We start from the raw sequence: 25,347 nt of genomic DNA, 5'->3' as shown, positions 1-25,347 counted from the left end.
TGTGTTTAAGAGCTCACTGGTATAACTGCACCCACACTGCTGGCTGGTATAACCAGTCTCATCCTAGGCTTCACCAGGCAAAAGATGCTAACAGCCCTCCACATCCACCCCTGTCCCAGTGCGAAAAGGACTAAACATTGTCCCACATATTCTTAATACACTAATTCAGCTAAATTAAAAGAACAGATAGTATTCACAAATTAGTAGGCTTTTGTTGAGTGGATGTAACTTAGAAAAAATCATAAAGGTCTCCATGATTGGATAACGGGAATGGACTGTAAGAATATGTCCTCAGAGAAATTTTTGATGAGTATGTAAGGTTTAGTTCTCTGAAAGTAAACTGCAACTGGATCGCACTGTGAGAGACTGAAATGTTCCACAAAAGCCTTTTGAGGAAAAAAGGTAACCAGTAAACAAACAAACAAATAAGTAAGCATATTTATCCAGTAAGCTGACTTCAAGCAGAAATTTGGGAGCATGACATGAAATATGGTGACAAAGCACAGCAGTGATTATCATATGCCAAAATGCCAATGTTACCTTTGCTGCCTAAAGTAACAATAAAAACAATAACAAGCAAGGTCAGGCTTCAATATGCTTCTGCAGACATAGAACTAGCTCTGCCATTGCTACTACATGATATTGAGTAAATAAAGGCTATTCTATGTCTCTATTTTCCAATTTGTTCTGAATGGATTCAGCAGGAACACCTATGCCAGTTTTTTGTTACATGAGCACCTTTAATTTGCTTAGAGCACTTAGCACTGTAACAAGTAGACTGCAATAATACTGTAGTTTCCTCCGCATTGATAGAAGTACTATGGCATCAAAATTACATTTTTTGACACAATGTATTGGTTTTGACAAAATGTCATTCAGAAAAAAAAAATTAAATATTTGAAGAAGAGTACTATTTTATTCAAACATTAGTGTGAACATTTCAGTATGCTTTCATATAAAATTAATCCTACTTTAAACAACAACAACAAAAAACAATGATAAAACCCTTTCTGACTGATCCCAAGAAGGATTTTTAAAATATTCTGTTGAAAGTATTTAAATATGAATTTTGATATATATATTTTCTTTTTCTTATTCTAGGCAAAAACAAATAAAAATGCCTTTAAGTGGCAGCCTGGTTTCCTCATAACTCAGTTTGTGTCTAGAAGTGGCCTCAAGAAAAGACTTTGTATGCCAAGAAGTCTATCACCTGTTGTCCCTCTTTCCTACACTCCAGCCTTCTTTTGGAAGGTGTTCTACAGTGTTTCTTCATACTGTGCAAGACTAAGACTCTAATTCCTTGACAGGAACCTTCCGCCCCTTGTCTGCATCTCTGATACCAGCAGGAATCTGCACTGCAGTCTGGCAACATGGGGAACATCTCCTGCACAACTCCATCAGTAGCTTTTGGCAAACTAGTCTTGGAATACCTTGAAATAATCCACCAGAGAAGAAACAGAACAGCTCACAGCATCACCACAGAAAGAGAAAATTGCTGTGAGGATTAGCTTTTCCCTTTGCCTGCCTGCTCTCTGTTCTCCTCTTGCTCTTCATCTTAGGCTGCGGTGATTGACTTGTCTGAAGAAATCTATACTGTTTCCAGTGAAGAAGGTGATGAGGTGAAGAATGTGAGGAAGCACATGCTGAGAAGTTAAGATTGTGAGTCAGTGAACAGCCTGCATGAGTAGTGCACATCATAGATGGTGTCTATGACACCTGTGATACCTGGGAACTCATGGCCAGCCCTTGGATAAGGGCATGTGTGCTCAAGTGCCCTACCTCAAGAATGTCCTGGACACAGGAATTATATCCTGTCTTCCACCTTTTTATGACGCAAATAAAAATTATATTGTCCATCTCAGGAGATGTGATATTTAATCCTGATCTCTAATCGATTTCCTGCCCTAGATTTCATGATGACTTAGTTCTGAACCTTTGTCTTTTGGAAAGGAAGCAGTCACAAGTTCTTGAAAGAATACCACATCTGCTCTCAGTTCCCATTCTGCATTAAAAATACAGATTCCAACAGCTTTCAAAATGTATTACAGTTTCTTTTTTTAAAGTTTATTGAAGTCATCAGAAACTCTCATCTCAGGGCTTACACAAACCTAGACCGTATGTTGCAGAATCCAGTATTGTAGGCAAAAGGAGCTTGAAGAAAAGTAGTCTCAGACATAAATTAATCCATGACTGAATATCCAAAGACATTCGGATTTTCTCTTCTTGAATTCACAATAACATAATTCAAACGTTGCTTCAGAAAGAATTTTGAGCACTAGTGCAGTTTAAAGCAAATGAACTGCTGCTTCAAGATTTCTGAACTGCTACGGTTTAAAGGAGAGCTTACATTATTTTGCCTTTAAAGTCACAGACACACACACACAGTATTTTACACTATCTTTACATTAAAGTTTTCTAGCAGTCACAGGAAACAGTTGATGAGAGCAACTTCCAGAAATGTCACTGAGTGAAAGGAGGAGGATTTTACTGCAATGTCAGTGATTGACACTGGACAGCTTTAGGAATTTAATGACTGCTACCAGCAACTACAGCTACGTACTTATAACATTATATTGTAAAAAGTACCACCTTCAAGGACAAATGTGACCAAAACCTATACAGATATATAGATACCTTCACCTACGGAATATTCCTTAGCTTAAATATTAAGAAAATAACTGTTATGTATTCCTGAACTTAATCGTAGAGGCTGGGAGATTTTGCTAGGGAAGTATCACTTTTCATGCTATTTGTTAAACATCTGATACTAGCCTCAATCAGAGACATGATATCGGGCAGAGATATTGGACTAAGAGATATTTGGTGTGAGTTGAAATAGCAATTCATACATCTGTTTACTCCTGCTTCTCATAAATAGCAGAGAAATGAGAATAAAGATGAAGATAATGCTTTGGAACAAGTTGCTAATTAAGTGATGACTAAACCTCACAATTCATTTCAAAAACAGGACTCAACTGGGCTTTGAGTTACCTACATAAGCGCTGAAGTCCTTATCAGGATTATCTTTCTGAAGTGAATCTTCTAGCCACTCTATCTTACCCTCCTTGGCTCATGCTGCAAAACTCCTCAACACCATGAAAACTCCACTCCTTCTGGATGTCCTCAAACAAGAGACGCCCTCCATAAGCACACATTATGTTTCCACTGTAACTTACTGTGCAGTGCACTGAACCAAATCAGAACTTCTACAACCAGATAAACTGCCAGCACAGGCATTTAATGTGGCCATAGGGCAACCAGCTTCACTCTGCAGACCTGAACCTGCTGGGATACACTGTAGTAGCCTTTGACCAAAAACTGGCCAGACCTCAGGAGAACAGGGGCTGTCACTTATATGCTGAGTGATGTAAGATTTGCTTCTTCTCTTGTTGGTGGCCCCACACCATGAGAGCATTTAATTCCTGAATATAAAGCTTTGAGACCTACAAATGAAAAGTGATTTCAACATTTATTTCAAATCAAAGAATCATGGAATGGCTTCGGTTGGACCTCAAAGCCAACCTAGTTACAACCTCCTGCCATGGCTGGGGTTGCCACTCACTAGATCAAGCTGCCCAGGGCCCCATCCAACCTGGCCTTGAACAAATGCATAATTAGTATTACATTCAGGTAATCCATTCACTTACAGATTTACAGCCTTGTGCCTTGCTTTTGCAAACTATCTTTCCCAAGCACACATACCTCCTGCTGGGCCTCTCCCTGCAAAGAGAAGCATTTGGGTACATCTCAAGCTGCACAAATCCCTGTTAGCAGCCCCAAGGCCAGCTTACAGAGTGTGCTGGCAGGCTCTGCTAACTCTGCGTGGAGAATGCATTTTGCAGTAAAGATCCTACAGATTGCTTCTATAAACAGATGTCTCAGGTGGCTTCGTTTTTCACTGTCATGTTGCTAAAATAGACGGCTTATGACTTTTGATCCAGGGAGACCTCACTGAGGCCTTCCAGTACTTGAAGAGAGCTTATAAACTGGGAGGGAAACTGACTTTTTACATGGGCAGATACTAATAGGACAAGGGGGAATGGCTTTTTAACTAGAAGAGTGGAGATTTAGGTCAGATGTTAGGACGAAATATTTTACTCAGAAGGTGGTAAGGCTCTAGCACAGGCTGCCCAGAAAAGCTGTGGATGCCCAATCCAAACCATTCTGTGAGTCAATGATTCTATGATTTTGTTAACATAAATTCTGCAAAATAATTCAACAGGGATTTAAAACAAACAAACAAACAACAAACAAACAACTTAGCCTCATTAGTATTCAACAAGTAAACTTTTTCCTATGTTTATTTTCTCAGTCTACAGTGAGGCGGTTGCAGTGCCAAGGACAAGCAGCATGCAGGTGATGGACCCAGAGAGCCAGCTAGCCACTGCAATCATGTAAGGACAACAGGCCACACAGGAGCAGCTGTGGGCTCATAGTCCTGCATTTGCTTCGGAAAGAAAATCTCCAGGAAAAGCTGACCTGCAAACATCACTGCAGCCTTTCACACAGAAAACTGTGGGGGATTTTTACTAGCTCTTGATTTAATTCCAGCTGAGAATTCACCTTACTTCAGAAGTTCAACTGGCATGACTTAGTGGAGGTGTTCAATAAGGCTCCACGCAGTACAGCCGATGCAGCTGGTACAAAGTTAAAAAAAAAAAAAAAAAAAGAAAAGGTGGAATTTATTAGGCCTACAGGTCTTGATGTACATTCTCAAAGAGACTCTATGGCCAGGTCTCTACTAGTGAATTAAACATGACCAGAATACCAACCATGTTCTCTGGCACCAAGGCCATCTGACAAGAACACCTTGAGCCTGTAACTCTCTCCCCTCCATAAAAGTGATGTTGCATGCTGCCTGCGTGCCAGCAGCAGTCTCTGGCCAGAGTTAGCTCCTGGGCACTGCCTGGGACATGCTCAGGAGATCAAAGTCAAGTTCAAAAGCCCTCCAGCAGCTTAATGGCACAGATTATTCCAGTCTCAATATTCAGAGACCATTTCCAAAGCCACTCACTGTACCTGCACGGAGCAGCCTGTTTGGTTATCTGCACTGGGCTGTCCTATTCTATGGTTACAGAAGCTGAGGGAAAAGAAGAAGAAACTGCAGTCCACAGGTCCAGGAAATTAGGTTACAGAGGATAACTTCTGCAGTCTGGCAATAACGATTCAGCTGTGAAGCCCTTAATAAATTCTTTGGGAAGTACACTAACTCTAAATGACACCGAGCCTCTAGAATTAGTGAATAATTAATAAAATAGTTTTCACCCCTTTTATCAATGTCTAAGGCTATCATTTGTTTATTCCCATGGAGGAAAACTAAGGGAAAAAAAAAAAATGATGTTTGACCCGCTGGTAGATAAGAGACACAGCACTACTGAATTTTTCTAATTTAGTTTCAGTATTTTTCTCTGGAAGCTTTGCTTTAAAAGCATAAGAAAACAACATTTTGAAAGTGTACTGATTGGATCTTCACCAGCTAGAGCTTCCAGTCAAAACAGCTCAAGGGAAAAACAAGAAAAGTTGTCTTAAATCAACTTCTTGTTCTTCTTCATCCCGAAGTGACCAGCTGGACAGCTCATGGCATGAACTGCACCAGAGTAAAGACCACAGAAATACAATCCTTCCTAGCCACCTCCCTGTCAAGAGCATCATGCGGCATGACTGCTGGTTCTCATAACTGCCTCTCCATACCCTACTACAAGGGAACAAAAATAAGCCAGAGCCTGACTTATATAGCGGGCCAAATTTTAAAAACCCGAAGTGCCTGCACTTCAGGACTTCAGCCAATATTCTTGCAAAGTTAAGGGTGAAACAACACAATCCTTATCTGTATGAAGATGTTGAATGGAATAATCAGCATTATTCAGATAATTGTTTCTGTGCTTTCAGAAAGGAGAGGGCAGAAATAGACCTAAAATTCTCATAGATCATGAAACTACCATAGAATAATGAAGGTTGGAAAAGACCACTCAGATCACCTAGTCCAACTATCAATCCACCACCACCATGCCCAGTAACAAAGTACCTCTATGCCACATCTACAGGTTTCTTGAAAACTTCCAGTGATGATAGCAACAACTGAAAATAGTTCTATTAAAATAAATGAAAATTCAAAGCATTTTCAGGATTTAAGCTTGCAATTACATATATACATTCCTCCACTTCTGACATGTTCACCAGTACTCACAATGCTGTGAATGCAAAATCCTTGTTTTGTAGGGAACTTGCATAGGACGGAGTGCATGGCAACTTCAGGATACCTAAAAAAATTCAGTCTATGATACCTAACTGATTAAAAATTCCAATCTTGATGTTAAGATCTGTATATATGCAGCTTTTGTGCCATCATATGAAGATGCAACGGAATAACTTGTGGTCAAGATATCATCAGAATTAGTGCTTCACTGATTTACTTCTGCCTTTTTGTGTGATGGTTGACAGATGTGGGGCACCACTCAAATTGCAAAACTGTGGAATAGCCAAGCTTGACACTGTATTTTCCCTGAAAAGTAAAAAGTGTTCCTCAGAAGTATGATATGATAAAAGATGCAAAAATAGTATCCTCTGGAGTTTTTTTTCAGTCAATCAGTAAAATAAGTGTTTTGGAGGAATACTTAATAAACGTTTCTCATCATGGAGACTGTAGCTACTTCTAAATAACTGCCTATTTACCATTGGTTTTTGTGAAAAACAATAAACATACCCTGTCCCTGCTGAGCAATGACAACCAAATGAAATCGAACTTCCACTCAACTATAATCTTACAGCAATCTAAAAATTTAACAATTCTCTGCCTTCACTCCCTGTGTTCTCTAATGCTGTATTAGAAATAGTCACAGCTGACAGCATGGCATAATTCAGGAATTGCACAGGCATAAGTAAAACAGAGGATTTGTTCATGAAAGTCTGGTCACCATGGGCTTTTAAAGATATTTGTCCCTTTTTGTACTTACTGACAAGGCATACATCAGTTCATAAAGTCAACTACAACAACAACAACAAACAAACAAACAAAAAACCCACACAACCAAACAAACAAGACAGAAAAACAGTAGCATTAAAATTGAGCACTATTCAATTTTTTTCAAAGAACTGAACAAGCCTGTAGTGATAGTAATGACACACTGATAGATAAGGAGACACAGGGAGACACAGGGAGACACAGGAAATAATCAGCAGCTGAGAGCTGAGCGATGGGAAATGGAAACCTCTCTGTAGGGATGGGCATCCTGAAGAATATGGAAAAGCCTAAGTGTCAATGGGCTGGCTTTGCTGCAAGAGCTGATGAAAAAATACCACCATTCTGACAGATAACTAGGCAGTAACAGATATGAAGATTCAGCAAGGGACAGCAGGGAGAAAAGGATATAAACACAGTAGTAATCTCAGCAAGAGAACAGGGAGAAGAAGATGGAAATACAGTAGTAGTCTCAGGAGAAGCTAAGACAAAATATGTTTGCTGTGATAGATGACCCCAATTCAATGACAGATTGAAAAGTAACCCCAACACTTTCATCCTTCGAATGCCTTCATCAACACTACATCTAGTCAATTCTTCGAACCCATTACTTCTATACATCTGAAGATTTATCACTCATCTTTGAAAGACAGTATTTCATTCTGTGTCCCATGGAAGCAATTAACTAAATCCATCTTCTAAATTTTCAGCATTGTTACTGCATTACTGCTGTGTTTTAATAGAATTTCTCAGAAGTGATCTGCTGTTATGTATAGATTCATCGTAACATTTAGTTTCAGGTTTGCTTTGATTTCATTATCACGAAGAAGGTTACAATAATGTATTGATGTGTAAAGAGATGCACGGAATTCAGCAATACCACACAGCAGTGCGCAGATGATGTTCAACATTGCTCTGTAGATGTTATAATCAAACAGTTTATAGTGTTGCAAAAAAAAAAAAAAAAAAAGCAACACATTTATTATTATCCTATGCATTAGTAAGCATCAGCTATTGTCAAGCTCAGAATGACTTCCTAATTGTGTGCCAGAAAATAGCACGCTACATCTGTATTTAGCTTAATTCAGTAGTGTTTCCAGGGAGTGGGGGAGATCTGTTTTTCCCACAGCGGCTTTTGTTTTTGTTTTTAGATTGCACACCTTAGGAAAAGAACTAGAAAAATTCAGTAGTGTTTCCAGGGAGTGGGGGAGATCTGTTTTTCCCACAGCAGCTTTTGTTTTTGTTTTTAGATTGCACACCTTAGGAAAAGAACTAGAAAAGTAACAACCAGAAAAATGCCGCCTCCTGCTTTAAATCACAGTAGCTGCAGATAATCAAGAGTTGGGAGGGAAGAGAAAGAAAAACTGCAAAAGACCTGTACAGGAGTCACCTGAGATTTGATCACATTCTTGACCTATTCAAAAAATCAGTCAGGGCATTTTAGAGAAAAGTAGTAATAAATGACTGTGACTTCTGTCTTCAAGACAGCTGTTCTGTGAGTATCAGCAGTCAAATGAATCTGAGTAGAATAATTCTTTTTTTTTTTTTTTTTCCAGTCACTTTGCACATATATAAACCTCTGTGCCAGAAGGTGACTTGACATGATACATTTTTGTCTGTGGGTAATTAGAGAAATATAAGGCAAGATTATCTATGAGACCACTTTAAATGTGACTAATGAAGAAAAGGGACAGCATCACGAGGGTTACGGCTAGACTTCATTAGAAAGAGTAAGTAAAAGGTAGGGAATGAAGATAACTATTTTAACGTAAAGAAAAAGAAACACGTTACTAACGGATAACAAGATTACTATAGGCACACTTCTGGTTTCCCTTTCCAAATTACATCATTTGCATGCAATTCCAAAGGCACCTCACAGCACATGAGTGGGTATGCCGGGAAAGATGTACAGTTTCAACCTTGACGCAGTACTTTACAGTAAGGTTAATAATATATGAGCATACGACTAAAGTGGGTCTACTGGAAAGATAAGCTGATCAACTTTCTTAAATGCATTTTCTAATTCACTGCCCATTTTTTCCTTCACCTTTTTTTTTCCCTGACCATTTAAGGAGAAGGCTTTATAAAAAAGAATAGTAGGTAGCTAATCAGCTTTTTAAAATAACTAATCTATTCCCAAAGTAGCTCAACCATTTTTATGGGGGGAAAAAAAAAAAAAAGATGGAAGAAATGCCAAGGGAGACACCATTTCTTGATTAAAAGGAAATGAAATATTCCCTCTTCAAAATTGATTTCTCTTAATCACCCTTGTTCACCATATGAACACTCAGGTGCTGAAAACCCACATCTCATAAGCCTTTATTACCCAAGGCTAAGATGCTTTCTCTGCCACTCAAAGCCCAGGAAAGGCCCAATCCATCTCTTCCAGGCCACTAACTTGCACTTATATCCCTGATGCAGCCTGTGCATTTCCTTTAGTCTGTATTAATGACGTTAGGACTCTGGAAGCCCTCCACAGTAATCCTGTATTTACCTTAGCTGATGTGAAGATAGAATGGCTTAGGTTGGAAGGGACCTTAAAGATTACCCAGTTCCAACCCCACGCCATGTGCAGGGCTGCCCCCACCAGCTCAGGCTGCCCAGAGCCCCATCCAACCTGGCCTGGAGCGCCTCCAGGGATAGGCATCACAACTTCTCTGGGCAGCTGTGCCAGAGCCTCACTGCCCTCTAAGGAAAAAATTTCCTCCATACATCTAATCTAAATCTCCCCTTTTTTAGTTTAAGGCCATTCGCCCTTGTCCTATCACTATGTGTGCATGTAAAACGTCACAGTCTCTCCTGCTAATAAACTCCCTTCAAGTACTGAAGGCTGCAATGAGGTCTCCCCAGAACCTTCCTTCTGCTAGGCGGAACAAGCCCAACTCCCTCAGCCTTTCTTCATAAGAGAAAGCTCTCTGATCACCCTCATGGCCTTCTTCTGGACCTGCTCCAAAAGCTCTGCATCCTTCTTGTGCTCTGGGCCTCAGGCGCAGATACAGTACTCCAGATGGGGCCTCACAATGGCAGAGTGCAGGGGGACAATCACTGCCCTCACCCTGTTGGTCACCCCTCTTTTCATCCAGCCCACTTGGCTTTAATTGTGTGGTAGCTGCCCAGCATGACTGGCTCCAATCCTGCCTCAAACTCCTCCACATTACTGTTGCTCATTTTGGCCACATGACGCAGCTGAACACATCGTATTCTCTGAAAAAAAAAATGCTATGAAGAGGCAAAACTGAGAGAGAGATCATTCCCGAGAAACAAGTTTGTGACAATGGTTTCCTTATATGCAGAGTATATTTGCATACATACGTTTAGGAGCACACTCTAGAGGACAAACAAAAAGCTCAGACAGCATGAAAGCAAGAGGACACACAGGTGGCTTCCAGAAATGTAACACAGACGTTTGGCCTAAGCCACGCTGCCTGTACAAAGAATGGGAAGATACAAGTTCTCCACAGTGAGTTGCCTTCTGATATAGGCACTGCCAGGTAGACAGGATATGACTCCCTCCAGAGAGTCGCTTCTCTTTGACTTCATGGGATGAATGGATTGTTGCATCCATGCAAAATTAATTGCACTTTTTGGATACATGTATCCTAAGGAGCAAAGACAGCCAGGGTCCAAAGGAGGAGTGGCACAGTATTGCACATCTTCTGTCTAAATGGGTTGACTGATTCACAGAACAAGTAGCTCCATCCATGCTGCCAGTTGGGAAAGGACCCAGCCTGTGCGGACCTTTGGAGGATACCCAAGTATCAGGTGGGAAAACACCTGAATACCAATACTGTGCTACTGTTTTAACATATCATGAATGCATGCCTGACCTCAAGCACTGAAGTCTTGACATTCTTGAAATTATCAGGAGAGCAGTGACTCTTAAATCTAGCAGATATGTAGCTTACAGGATTCTTCCAGAATGGGAATTGAGGTCATAGCTATTCTGCAAGTCCAGCAAACATTTTGCTATGCAAAATGCCAATTGGTTTGAGATATGTTTCTGTTATCTAAGAGAAAAGCATATTTTACCTGTTCAGAAAATGCTTAAAAAGTCTGTGTGTCACTACCTGAAGTGCCAGCAAGGTCAGAAGCTAAAGCAAGCCACTTGTGGTACAGAGAAACATAACTGTGTCACTGTGTTACAGTACAGGAAACAGCTTAAGCTCATCTTTCACATCTCTAACGAAGAAGAAGGCTTACTTTACTACTCAGTGCATTTTGTCTCATATCTTCAATTTTAAAATTTAACTGCATTTTAAAAGCTATGGTGGCAAAGAAACCACGACAAGACAGCAATCTTCATACAAAATACTTCATAGAAAATAACTTGTGATTAAACTGAAAAATAGTTTCCACTAGTTTACATTTTAGTATCTTAATTAGATTTGGTTTCTTACTCTTCCAGATTCATTTCCCCACTAAAAAACACAAGAGGGACACAGATCCTGAAAAGGCTCTACACTAGCCCAGTCCTACAGAGTGGAAGGCCCAGCCCAATTGGGCTCACACAGCGCATGAACTGCACTACACCTACAACATCAGATGTAACCAAAGCAATGAGCTCACCTGCTCAGCCCATGATAGATAAGTAAGCAGCTAAATGGGGGATGTTAAAGCATTCCCGATGCAATCAGCACGTAGCCACAGTGACTCCAGAATAAAGCTCTTCCTTTAAGTACTGGGAGAGTCTGGTAGCTGGACTATCCTACATCTCAATTAAGAGATCAAGGGATGAGCTTTTTCTTTCACTTGGATGTGAGCTTGCTTTTAAAGGTTATTCTCCGTGTCCTACATGTATTTCAGTTCAGGACTTGCACAGAGTTTACCTGAACTACCCCTGGTACTTGGAATCAGACACAGAATTTTACCTGTGTCCTAACTTGCTGGCAGCATTCCCCGGTGCTGCTGAAAATCAGCTGTGAGCCAATTTGGTACACTTTCTCACTTACCTTTGAAAAGGTCCATGAAAGAGGAACAAGAGGTGGAACTCGTCTCAACATTAACAGTGAGCATCCATCCTTGGACAACCTTCTATCATCTCCCACCCTATCTCCCTCTCAGTACTTCCAGACAGGCACCTCTGTAGGCCTGGTCACCCCAGCTGTCTTCCACTTTCACCTCAGAACATAAAGCACTGTCTTATGTCCCCTCTGCTACAGGAGCTCTGATAGCTGCTGAACAATCCCTACCCAGATGTGTGAAACGAGACCTATTCAAGGACCTCACTCCCCCTGACACTTCTGCTCTGTGCTGATGTAACCTCACAGCTTCCAGAAACTGTACGAGCTGCACCAGACATACCCCTGCATCTCTGCAGAACGCTGTGTTGTGCCGTGGAGACATATCCATGAACTAATGAAAATTCAACATTCTTATTAGTATAAAGAAAAAAGTCATTAACTGCTATTGAACTGCCAATTACCCAGCGTAACCGCAGACCTCCCAGCACAGCTGTTTTACCTCCCCTCTCTGCTGTATGCAATATTACATTCATATTGCAGGTTACATTATCACAGCAACCTGTAACCGGCTCCTAACTGCTGAGAGAACAAATTATTTTGCCAAAATTATTGGTTCAAATCCATAATAGTGAATAATGAATTAGACATGCCTAGGCTTAGGGATTTCTTTCATTGCAATCTCTGTAGCTATAAGAAACTGTGAAATTCAATTACAAATTTTAAATGAACTCTCCTATTGAAATGATTCCTCTTCCAGCTATTTTTTTTTATGTGTGTGTCACAGGAGAGAAACAAGAAAGTTTGTCCTGGACAAGTTAAAACCTCTCATGGTAACTGAACATTACGCAACCTCTTTCACCAAAAGTTTTTTATTATCCTTCAGTATTAATAAATTGCACTTGAAAGGTAGAGTTAAAATTCGTTATATAATCAAATCTCTGCTTAAACAAAAATTGTGGGGAAAAGTGTATTGTTATTAAATGACCATAATTCTCTGGTTGCACATAAACAAGCACTACTTTCTCTGACTGAGGAAGTCTCATGTTACAAATCATGTTACAGAGAAGACTAACACATGCTCATTTTCTTCTTCCTATGTGTCCCTTATCAGTCAGTATCATAGTTGGAATACTTGGCCAGATGGACCTAAGCTCAGACGTGTCATGGATGGTCTTATGCTTGCACCTTCTGCTAAGCATGAGATTGTCTGCAGTGCCTTTGTGCAATCGCTGAGCTTTCGGTACAACTACTGTCAATAAATTATTTGCATAAGCATTCAATGCAAGAGTAGAAATTTTCATATAAATATTGCTTTTTCCCTTCTCTCCCATCTTCTATCTTCACACAGGAATGGGAAAAAGTGTTTGATATAGTGGGTATACGTCTAGACAGCACTGTATATTTTAAAGGACATACATTCAACACCCGCTGCCGTCAGTGCAAAGATACTGAGAACATGATGAAGCTATGCACACACTGGTAACTAATGACACCTCAGTGGCCTGACACATCCTTACAGCGGTGGCATATATTACAAGGCACCTGTGGGAAACTCCTGATCTTCTGGAGCATCAGCATAAGGTCAGCAAGGGTATCTGAAACTACATAAAGACAAGCTTGCGTGTGCATCTCAGCGTTGACCACTATGACAGAAGTAGTTAAACCAGAGCACAGTTACAGAAACACAGCACTGGAAAAGATCTCAAACTATCAGCTGTGCCAGCCTTTCCAGAGACAAGAGCATTGAAAAGGAATTTTTCTACTCTCTTCTTAAAGACTTACAACAAAGATGGTACAACAAATGCAGCAAGATGAGAATTAATCTGAAATGCAATAATTAGTTTTTTTAGGCTTTACTCCTATTAGTTCCAAAGAGCAACTGGTCATCATTCTCTTACCAACAGCTTTCTGCATACTAGGAAATGTATGTCCTCTCTCCATCCTTTCTTTTCAGTTCTAAACAAACTCACTTTTCAACATTGCCAGGAATATACTGTTTTCTAATTACTTTAATCAAAAACATTTGTTTTTCTCTCTTACGCCTCCTGTTACATTTCCCTGGAAGCCAGTATAACAATTCTGGACAGAGCATTCTTGCTCAGACTTCACTAATAGTCAAGGATATCTTCTGAATGATGCTCCTATTCATATGCCTGAGAGTAAGAGACATCTTTTTTTCAGTGATATTTCACTAGCAACTTGGATTCACTTTCTCCACTTACTTTAAATTCTGGTCCAGCACAGTCTCCACCTCTTTCTTCTGTCTTGCAGCCTGGCCAATTCTTTCTTCTAAGTACTGGATTCTTCTTTTCTTACAAAATCTAGTACTAGCTTGCCTTATCTAATACCTTCTTTATTTAGAGGAATTCCTTTTCTTTGTAAAGATCATTTTGAATTCTCTTTCTGTCCCCCACAATATCTGCAAGTATTCCAGGTTGATGTCGTCTCAGATTGCATCTATTTCGTCATCATCCAGGTCAAGATGATTCAACATTGGCAGCTGGATTTAGATTCTAAGAAGCTCTTGCCTGCCTCCAGCAACATGAACTACCTGCTTGTCTTTCCAAAAGCAGTGATTTATTTCCTTCACAGCTAGATCCCTGTATACCACAGCAGCCACTTTCCGCTGTGAATAAGCTTATCATCAATTCCCCTGGCTAAACAGGAGTTACACTTCTATTGCTCTACAAGCACTTTCCTCTCCCTCTCAGCAAGGGCTGGGAAACATCACAGGAGTGGAGAGATGCAGAGGCCAGCTGGGCAAGTCCATGGACACACCTGAAAAAGCAAAATGGATCCAGCCAAGACAGAGGATTAGAAAGAAGAATGCTCTTGTTGCCAGCTGGCAACCATAGGGCAGGTAACCTGCTGAGATAGATAGATGGTCCTCTACCAGCCACACCATTTGCTGCTGTCTCCTAGCTGCCTCACTGGTTGCTGGGTCGTCACCAGCAGAATGACACTGCTCTTTGCAGGGCTACATTGGCCTCAGATGACGCTTCCCTGTTTGGACAGAATTTTTTTCTTTCTTTTTCCTTTTTTTTATGTTTTATCTATCAAAGAGATACCTAGATATATACATGCCAAAACAATACATATATATGATCTACCATATCTACTCAGTATGATCCAGTAGTCTCTCTATGTACATAAAAATACAAATTTTCAAAAGTATATACAATTATATATTCTATTTTATACTTTCATGGTTTAAGTATTACATACATGACTTTTCATGTAGCTAGAGAAGTTGTTGGTAATAACAATGATTATGTAATCACTCTATTTTTGCAACCCATTTAATTTCTCCATCCGAATCTTCAAAACAAAATATGTCACAATCATTATCTCTCGCAGAAGGTAACTCTCACATTCCATTGGCAAAGTGCTTAGCAAGTAGATGTTTATGGCAGGAAACATAGGTTACGTTTGTGGCATAAAACAGAGGTTATGTTTCATAGCACCTAGCACTGCAGTTGTCCAAAGATTCAGTGCCTGTCTTTGTCTCCTGAGTCTTGAGCAAACCTGGACGATAAGCTTGAGGTGTCCAGACTAAGGGCTGGAATTCCCTAGTACGGAAGAATTAACTTACCTAAGTATGAGTGTCTATTGCTGTTTTGGATGCCCTGGATCATGTAAAACACCTGCATAGGGCTGGCAAGCACAACATAACATCTATAAGAGTACCTTTTCAAAGAGACAGTCAGAGTCCAAAAGGGATACTTTGGGGCACCTAATAAGCGCTACTTAAATGTCATCCTTCCTTAAAATAAATAGCTTTCTGGACTCTCTAAGCTGCACTGATAAGACTTAATTGTTTAAACTGTAGCAGCTGATATGATATCCAACACACCTGCACAGAGCATGCAGCCATGACACAGAGCTTAAGGACTGGAAATTGGGGGCCAAATATGATATAAGAGCCAAAATGACAATAGACACATTTGCCTAAGCAGACAAATTCTGTCCTGCATCTCCATTAACTGTGGTCATAGAGCTTAGAAATCCAGCCTGCATTTAGATATCTAATTGCATGCAACTCAATGTACATGAACTGAATCATATCCCATTTTTCAGACATCTAAAGTAAGACAAGACAAATCTCGTCAGTGGAAGCATGAAGGTCCTGTGTCTCCAGTACTTTATGTGAGGTATGAATTAATTTACCTCAGAATAATTCCTGATGCCAAGAAAAGTAACAAAGCTTGTCCTGCGTGAGTAAGAACTTTGGTTGACCTTACAGCAGCAACTAAAACACAGTTTGTCAGTAAGATGTCAAAATCACATAGAAAACATCAGCAGGCACCCAATGGAGTCCATATGCATACCCGTAGTTTTATATCGGAACATATGAAAAAATAAAAAAAAAAAAATTACAGTGTTAGCATAGAACAGATTACATCTTTTTCAGAAAGAACAGCTCATAAGCTTTATGGTCTGACTTTATGTCAAACTAATTTTCTTAGCACAGTATTCTCAAGAACAGCAGGATGGCTATATAGCCAGTGACGCCTCCTGGGTTTTCCTGGTTTAATTTTATTGAAATCAGAGCCTTTCAAAAACCCTGGATCAACAGCTCGTAAGTCTCTGTAAGCACAAAGAGAATGCAGAGAGCAGTTTAGAAAGCAGTGCTGTAAGATTCTTTACTTACAAGAGATCAGACTATTCTCTGTAAAACATGATCTCCAAGGAGAAAAAAAGCATTTATTTTTGCATGGATCCCCTTGTTTTCTCTATCCACTCTATAGCTTTATCTCCCACAGACTATAAACCACATCCTCAAATGACGGAAAATGAAAGCACAGCACCTTATTCTTCCAGCTGCAATGATGAGTTTAAAGAGGGAGTTGTCTGGAGAATCAATGTATTGATTATTTAACTTCTTAAGGACAAAATGCTACAGGAGTCTTTGGATGCTTGGAAACTATATGTCTGGAAATAAAGCACTTGATTCATAGGCCAAATGTTGAACAAAAAAAAAAAATCAGACTGTGAAAATTCAATAATTGTGGATTCTGTCCGATAGGAAAGAGGCGGACAGATCAGTAAAAAGCAGAAGAACTCTCTGTTTCAGTTTGTACCATCTAAGCAAATCATACCTCCAAAATACAGAATGTACAGAACATGAGCAACAAAAATCGTGCAAAATGATTAATTATAAAGCTACACTATTGTTATCTGGCAACTGTAGTCTTCAGTACTCTTTTGGAAAGGTTTTGTAGTGTTTTCTCAGTATTATCTCTAATATTATCAATTAGCATTATATTTGGAGATGTGTATTAGCATACATTTTACATGCTCTTGCAGCACTTTTAAATGCAGTTATTATAGAGGTGCACAAAATAACGGTGGTTAAGTACCCAATTAGAAGCAAAGTTTGTGGAACAGTCAAATAATCATGTGGAGGCATTCACAAGTACAGCGGGAAAGTAAAGCACTCGTGTGCATTCATGTATGCACAGCTCATTAGCAGACTGCAGCTCTTCCTTGAAAAATGCAATTCAACTTCATTAATCCATTGCTGTTACCATATATGCAACTCGAAGTATAAACATGCAGGCATATTATTTTTAGTTCATAAATACTTTGAGTTCTCAGTACGATGTAAGTAGTACAGCAGAGTGACAATTTCAATAACGCTACCCAACGCCTTCAAGATGTTATGAGATGAAATAGAAACTGCTGATTTAAAACTTTTCAGAAAGACAGCCTGATGCTGCACAATCCTGACATTTGCATCAGTCCTCTTGATCCAGCTTAGCATTATAACATCAAAAGTAAAGAAAAATGTTAACTTTCCTATGTAACCTAAGGAAGATGCGCATCCCTATTCAGTAAGTCTCTTCCGAAAACAGCTACAGCTAATCTCGACTTACAGAGGGTGAAGGACTTCTAATGATTTTCGAAAGGAGAATCAAAAACACACACATTTCAGAAATGCTGGAAAGTCAAATGAATACCTCGTAACTGAGGATGCACTGAGGAAGAAGGCTGCAGTTTGAGTGAGAATAGAAGAGCGTCTGACACAGACTATAATTCTTGTTACAAAGGATTGTCAACGTATCACCAAAAGCTACATTACGGGCTGCCTAGAAGGCAGTGTAATAAAACTTGCTGTAATAACTTTTTTATTTATATTCGTAAAATGGAAGAATATTAATTCCCCGGTTATTTTATTTTTAATATAGAGATGAATTTTAACAGGCTGATTTATAAAAGGTTACACCAATGTCTAGAGTTAAATCAAAGGAATTAATGTCCATACTAACACGGTTCAGGGATAGAAATTTGTGTCAGAGATGTCAGTAGTTAGTGAGGCAAAAGGTCAATGCTAACAATATCTGCTTGGCATTAAATGGAAGAATACATCAAAAATTAAGAGTTTGGTTGGTAACAAGTGTGAAGTTCAGCAGAGACGCCTCAGGTCTTCAAACTAACTGTGCCTTCTTTTTCCTTCTGCAATGCTACCTTAGATGGTACACTTTGTAATTTTGAAAAGCTGCTCCTTTTCTTCCTCATTCACCGTTTCTCAATATTTACACCAGAATCTTTGCAGATGAGTATAATGTTACCTGAGTAACCGAAACAAAGCAACTCGGGCAGTGCTGGAATGCAGCTGGTCTTACTCAGAGAAGACTCCTTTCCAAGGCAGAAGAGACAGGACCAACTGCAAATCCCACCGCAGTACGGTGCTCACCAATTAGAAGCCCTTAATGAAGTTCATTTTTTTTCTCAAGTAAATTGACACAGCTTCAGTAAGGACCTCACTTCAGCACTTCCTTTACAGAAACTGACACTTGTTTCTTTTGCTACATCAGTGTCACCTTCTTTCAGACCTTATGTTGCTCCATTAGAAAACGCCAAAAACAAACAAACAAACAAAACAAAACAAACAAACAAAAAAACCCTCAATAAACATTCATCACTTCCACAGAGCTCTGACTCTGGGAAGCAGCAGGCATGGACTTGTGGCCCAGCAAGAACTAAAGGAATCAAGGGGCTGACTCACCTGCCCAGGAAAACCAGAAGGCATCCATCCTCTTGAGGCACTCTGGCCTCCTGTAAGATCTAATTACCCAGGCTAGCAGCACAACAAGCAGTGTATTTATTTACTTTTCCTCATAGCCCTGCTATAGTAGGTTGGATGAGTAATTATTTAAATCTAAGAGGCATTCCCAAAACTAGAAGAAGGCAAAAACAACAAAAAGGCTCCATATATCCCATGGTTTTCTTTTCAGCCTTGGTCTCTTTCTCATGTTTACTGCTGATGTGTAGCACTTCACACATAGACAGTGTTACATACAAATTCAATCCCCAGTGCGCTGCTTGGCTAAGTATGGAGCCCAGCCAAAGGTGGGGAACGTGGTAGTAGGGAGAGTGAATCCAGAACTCAGAATTACTCTCCAAAGATTCTGCTTTCACTTCTTTGAGGAGCAATGCGACAGGTACAGAACATTCCATGGAATAAATGAGGTCTCTACTACCTGAATTTGCAGGAAACCCAAAGCGAACTCTTACGGATGTGAACTGCCCCGTTTGCCCCTTCTGGATGAGGAGAAGGGCAGCTGCCGGTGGCACTGTGACCGTAGGCGGGTACTGAGTGCCAGCAAGAGCCATTTGTAGAAGATCGGGAGCACAGCAAAAAGTTTTTATGTCCCAATTTTGGGGACGGCAGGTGAAGGAAGGGACAGAATAAAAGAAAATGTGCAGCTCGTGCACGAAGCCGGGCTCTGTCAGCTCGCAACGCTGCAACAGAGCATTGAGGTAGAGCTGATGTTAGCGTCCTATTTACAGAGACAGAGCTCAGGTTTTCAACGCGTAGAATGATTTCAACGCCATAAATGTAACTACTTGTGCTGCAGGATCGCAAAAGCAAAGCTAGAAAGAAGAACCACATTGAAGAGAACGAGGAATTCGCTCAGAAACACACAGAAAAATCCATCTCCCAATTCAGGAGCAGGACAAAAATCAATCAATCAATCAATCAATCAAACAAACAAACAAAAAACAGCAATTCCATCTCCTATCGCCAAACTACCAAACTGCACCGACTGGGGCCGAACTGCAGCACGCACCAGACCCGCGCCTGTCCCCGCCGAGCCCGGTAGTCCCTCCACGGCCGCTCGGAGAAGCCGAGGGTTCCCTCATTCCTCCGGAGAACCCCCGCGGCCGCGGCCGCTCCAGTCCCCAGAACCGCGCAGAGCTACCGTGCTGCTCTCCGCCGCCTCCCGGGGAGCCGGGGGCGAGGAGCGACGCCGAACCGGGGAGCAAAGTTTGCAGCACGCAGCGAGGGAGCTCCGCTACTCACCATGTTGACTTCGGAGACCATGTCGATGCTGGCGATGTCGATGTTCATCCCCACGCAGACGGGAGGACCTGCGGGCACAGCGCGGTGTCAGGGCGGCGGGGCCGGCGGGCGGCAGCCCCGGGGCAGGGGGGAACGGGGACTCACCTCCGAAATCCGGGCGGAGGCGGATGTCGTAGCCCTTCAGCAATTTATCCACCGTTTCCTTCACGAAGGACATGTTGCCGGGATCGTTCACGCTGTGGGGGCGAGAGAGACGGGGGAGGCAGAGGGAGGTTGGGGAGCGGGGAGGGGGGCAGAGCCATCAGCGCGGTTCCGGGCTCGGCACGCCGGCTCCTACCTCTGGGCGCAGCACACCACGGCCACCAGGACGGGAGCGGAGAAGATCCCGAAGATCCTGCCTCCCCCAAAGCCCCACATCCCTCCGCCCCGGGCTCCCTCCGCGCAGCAGCAGCAGCAGCAGCTGCTGCCGCCGCGATCCGGCTGCCCTGGCTGCCGCTGAGGAAGAGGCGGAGGCGACAGTCCCCGTTCTCTCCCCCCCACCCCGCCCTACCCTCCCCCCCCCCCAAAAAAAAGCCCCCACCCCCGCCCCAACGCCGCAGCCGCGGCAACCGCCCGCGCACCCGGCTGCGCCCACCCCGCGGCCGGCCGCCGCCGAGCCCCGGAGGAAGCCGCCCTCCGCCGGTGCCGGGCCGCCCGCCCGCCTCCCCGCCGGCCGGGAGGGGGGAGCGGGGCTCCGTAGGGCCGAGGACCGGCAGCAGGGGGGGCGGCGGCTGTCCGCGTGCTTCCTCGGGGCTCGTCTGGCCCCTGAGACAGCGGGGGTATGCCGGGCGCTGGTCCCGCTCCCTTCGCAGTGTTGCCTCGAGGGCAGCTGCATCGGGGTGACTGCACCCATCTGTCCCTCAGTTTGTCCCAGGGCAGGGAGCTAGGCCGGGAGGTGGGTACCGGGAGAAGAGGGTCCCCAGCTATGCTTGGGTGTGCATGTGCGGGTACCCAGATCTTGCCATGAGGGACTTCCATCGTTGTATTCTAGCTGTGCTATCTACTGATGGCAAAATCTCCGCTGGCCTCAAAGAGCGTGCAGCCTGAGCTGATGATTTCATGTTGGATATCAGGAAAAGGTTCTTCACTAGAAGGCTGTGGGCATAGAATAGGCTCCCAAGGGAAGTGGTCACAGCCCCAGGCTGCTGGAGTTCAAGGTGTGTTAGGGTATTGCTCTCAGGCATAGGGTTTGGATCTTGGGTGGTACCATGTAGAACCAGGGGCCGGACTTGATGATCCTTGTGAGTCCCATCCCACTTGGGATATTCTATGATTCTATGATGAAGGAAAACTGTTCCAGTGCCTGCGGGCTCTCTACTGTGTTGCCTGTGAGCTTCTGGGTGCTCTTTGCCTTGTATAAAATATTGATTGGGTTGCAGACAGCACAGTTGTTATTATTGTTAACCTCCTTCCAGGTTAATGAGTCCTTTCAGCAGGACTAATTGGCATGGAAACAGAAGCATGCTGACTTGGCTATATTGCCTTTGGCTCTACAGACAGCTCTTCGTCAATGCCAATTCAGAGCACTCTTCGTCGTGCCCTGCCAACAATGTAAGCACACCCCTAGCCAGCTTCTTGTGCTGGTCACGCTGCAACTGGTGGCCACCAGTCTATGCCAATGCACATTTCACAAGTCAAAGGGTTGGAAAGCAATGCCTGCTTTTTCACTTTTCTTACCACCTTTCTACGTCTTGCAAAACCATAGGAAAATCATAGAATGGCTTGGGTTGGAAGGGACCTCCATGCACACCCAGCTCAGGCAGCCCAGGGCCCCATCCAACCTGGCCTTGAACACCTCCAGAGATGGGGCACCATGGCTTCTCTGGGCAGCTGTGCCAGCGTCTCACCTCACAAAGGATGGACATTTGAGGAATGCTGTTTTTGTATAAGGGTAAGAAAGCACGGACAGCTTTTTGTGTCTTCCAAAAAAGTTCACAGTACTAACTCTCTCCTATTAAGAAATAATATTTCTTATGAAGAATTTAATGTGATTAAAAGATGTATTTAAATGCTAATAACTTTTCTTAACTTGGTTGTCAATTTTGTAACAGAAATATAATGTTTTAGAGAATGCTACTTTGATTAATGCTCTATTCTGGTACTTTGAAAACACAGCTGAGGTAAGAATGAATCAACAGTGCTGTAGAGTCTGACATACTTTATCACTTCATTTAAGTATTTGTCTTCCTGAGTTTTCAGAGCAACCATTTCCACATAATTGCCTGTAATGTAAAGATAACCCAGGTTGGAGCCAATGGGACAAGGAAATAGCTGGGGGGTTGTGTTCTTTGGGACAATGAATTCACTTAGGCCAAGCAGAAACTGAAAGACTTTGGAAATGAGAAATATACAATGAATTTCATGAAAGGTAAAAATCATCCTGACTTCTCAGTATATGTGACATTTACTGTGAAAATGGCACTCTGTGTTTTGTGCACGGCAAAGACTTAGAACACAGTTTCTGCAGCACCAGTCTGGAAGTAAGGCTCAGAAAAGCTCTGAGTATTTAAGGAAATGTTGGAAGCACAGCCTTTGGAGAGCTGTTTAGTGTGGTCAGTAGGGAAGAAGGGGACACAGACAGATTCCTTGTCCTGCCCCAGAATTCACCACCCTAACTCTGGATACTTACCCCTAAACTTGACTTTTTAAGAAGCGAGCAGGTTATTTCTAAACTCAGCAGGAAGCAGTCTGGGCACTTTATTAAGTAAAACAAAGCACTCAGTCAGAGCACACAGGTTCTGAGACTGTGTCTCCTGAGGTCAGCCCAGGCTGCAGGACACCAGGGGAGGGTTTTCATTGCTGTTTGAGATGTTTCACTTTTCAGCAAGTAGTTTAATAGATGAGAGAGGGAAGGAGTTGACCTTGTGGCCCACTGGTTTGATTCTTAACTACAGAGTATTGTTACTTCATACATAATCAAGGAATTACTGAATTAATTACTTGATAAAATCAATCCACTTTCAGTGGCGCAAGGAATAGAAAGAACCTGTTTGCTTCCCATGGGTGCCCCAATCTTTGCTCTCCCTCACTCTCTCTTTTTCCAACACACAGCCTTTCTGTCCCAACAAAACTACTCCTGTAGAAGATAAGACTGAAAGTTGTGGTTCAAGAACTGAAATTCAAAATGGTTTCTACTACACTGCTGGGCCAGCAAGTGATTAAGATCTATGTTCCCAGTCCAAATTTGATCAACAAGGCAAGCAGAATAATACTGTTTGCTTCCTTGCCTTACTGCCAATATTGGTAAAGGCCACTTCAAGAATGGATATCTAATCTTCAAAGGCAAGCATTATGTGCAGAGGAACAAAAAAAGTTCCCCTAGGCTGTCGCAGATACATGTGGAAGAACACACCTGTCACCTCCAGACATGACAGAAGTCCTTGGGGTGAGAAGGGCTGCAATAGGTTTATTGGCTCTGTTGGCATTAGCAACAACTGAGGCTGCTTTGTAGAGCAGAACAGATATTGCTGAGGACCTGACGTTTGCACCATACACATTTTGGGTGTGCTTCCTTAGACAAAATTCAAAATGCTTATTAGCAGATAGACCGCATTCATTGTGCTGCTGGAGTGCATTTTCCACCATAGCTTCACAGAAAAGAAACCCAGCTTATGTACCCTGGGACTACTCTGTGAAATGAACCAAAGCACAGTGAGTGGGAATGATCAAATGATTCACTTCACAAGCGCAGCCCTGATTTGCTCTGAAACACAATGTGGATGCACCCATCATCTGCTTTCAGAAGAAGGTAGAACAAGGGACACTCAGCCTTAGTAGAAACTGGTGAAGGCAGTGAGAGCGGAATGTGGAGCCACTCAATATTCTGGAATAACTTCTAGCTTTCTCCATCCCTGTCAGTACCAGTGGAGGTGGAGAAGAGGGGGCAATGACAGGAAGGCTCAGAGAAGGAGAGAGGTCTGCATTCAGCTGACGCATTGGCAGGACTACTGCTATCAGTCACCAGAAAGAGACTTTCTCCAGTAGGAGAGAGTCTGGCCTGAGAATCGGGGAAGAAGGATTTGATCACAGCACATAATACATCACCGAGCTCTTACACTGTAAAGTGGTACTGAGGCTTTACCTGACAAAATGAACATAACCCAACGTACACACTGAGGTCAGAATCACTTATCAGAACATTTTCTTTTTCATTTTCCTCCCTGGCTCCTCTGTCATTTAACTGATGTTGACAAAGATCCAGTCTTATCCTGAAGCAAACTGCAATCACAGAGGGTTCAGAGACACAAAACAGAGACAAGCAGAAACTAAAAAAATGTAGGAAGAATTGTCGCTACAGCTGAAGTGGTGTCTTTTGAGGAAAACAGGACATTAATCTTACTAGGCTGAGACTCACGCTGCTGCTTACCTATTCTGCCTTGCAGCAATTTTAATAGCCTGCTGGTTTAACCTGCTGAGAAGGTGTAATTAATAAAACAGGCTGGAAAAAAAAATCCACATGAAAATTGTCCAGTCTTTTTTTGAATTTTTTCCTTAAGCCTGACTTTCTTTATTTAATCAAAAGTTGATGGCCATTTTTTGCCAAAACACTCTTCAACAGAAACATATTGGGGTTTTTTGTTTGTTTGTTTGTTTGTTTTTTCTCTGCAGAAAGCTCAACTTTCTTATTTTCCTCTCAACAGTATCTCAGCAGAAGCAGAAGACTGGAGTGACAGCAGGATGCTGGGCAGTGGATGCTCGGCATCAGGGCTGAGGGAATGCTCTGCGCTTGGACAGTTTCATACGCTGTGCTCTGCCTGTTGGAGCAATGATGCATGATCATTGGGTACACCGCATGAAGAAAACAGTATTCTATTTATCTACTTTATAATATACTCTCTATTTATCGGGAAGTGTATATAATATTTGGTGACGTTGAGTTTACACTGAGATTTTACTCACTGTCCCCTTTTCTGTCAGGCAGACTGCAAACAGTGTTGCATGAATCCATTTCCTTTGGCTGCATAATTTGCTGGTTTCATTTAATTATACTGAAATATTTATGTTGTTATCTCAACATTTCTGAGGTAGTATAGATCTTACTGTTTCAGTGGGCCACACAAGAGTGAGATATTAATTCATAT

The 25,347-nt window shown here is 42.1% G+C and overlaps 1 protein-coding gene across 1 annotated transcript in view; it reads right to left on the bottom strand.

Moving 5' to 3' along the window:
* Window positions 1-20,722, bottom strand: part of GABRB3 (gamma-aminobutyric acid type A receptor beta3 subunit) — a 109,882-nt gene extending 89,160 nt beyond the window's left edge. Inside the window, exons 1-3 of the mRNA NM_205346.3 lie at window positions 20,565-20,722; window positions 20,372-20,463; window positions 20,228-20,295 (exon numbers count right to left, since the gene is read on the bottom strand). Of these exons, the coding sequence (NP_990677.1) occupies window positions 20,228-20,295; window positions 20,372-20,463; window positions 20,565-20,644 (240 nt within the window). The 5' untranslated portion in view covers window positions 20,645-20,722. The remainder of the gene's footprint in view (window positions 1-20,227; window positions 20,296-20,371; window positions 20,464-20,564) is intronic.
* Window positions 20,723-25,347: the final 4,625 nt, after the last annotated feature.

Source organism: Gallus gallus, chromosome 1 (genome assembly GCF_016699485.2).
Source record: "Gallus gallus isolate bGalGal1 chromosome 1, bGalGal1.mat.broiler.GRCg7b, whole genome shotgun sequence".
NCBI classification, from domain to species: domain Eukaryota; kingdom Metazoa; phylum Chordata; class Aves; order Galliformes; family Phasianidae; genus Gallus; species Gallus gallus.
The sequence above is the reverse complement of the archived record's forward strand: the minus strand, read 5'-3'. Positions and strand labels throughout refer to the sequence as shown.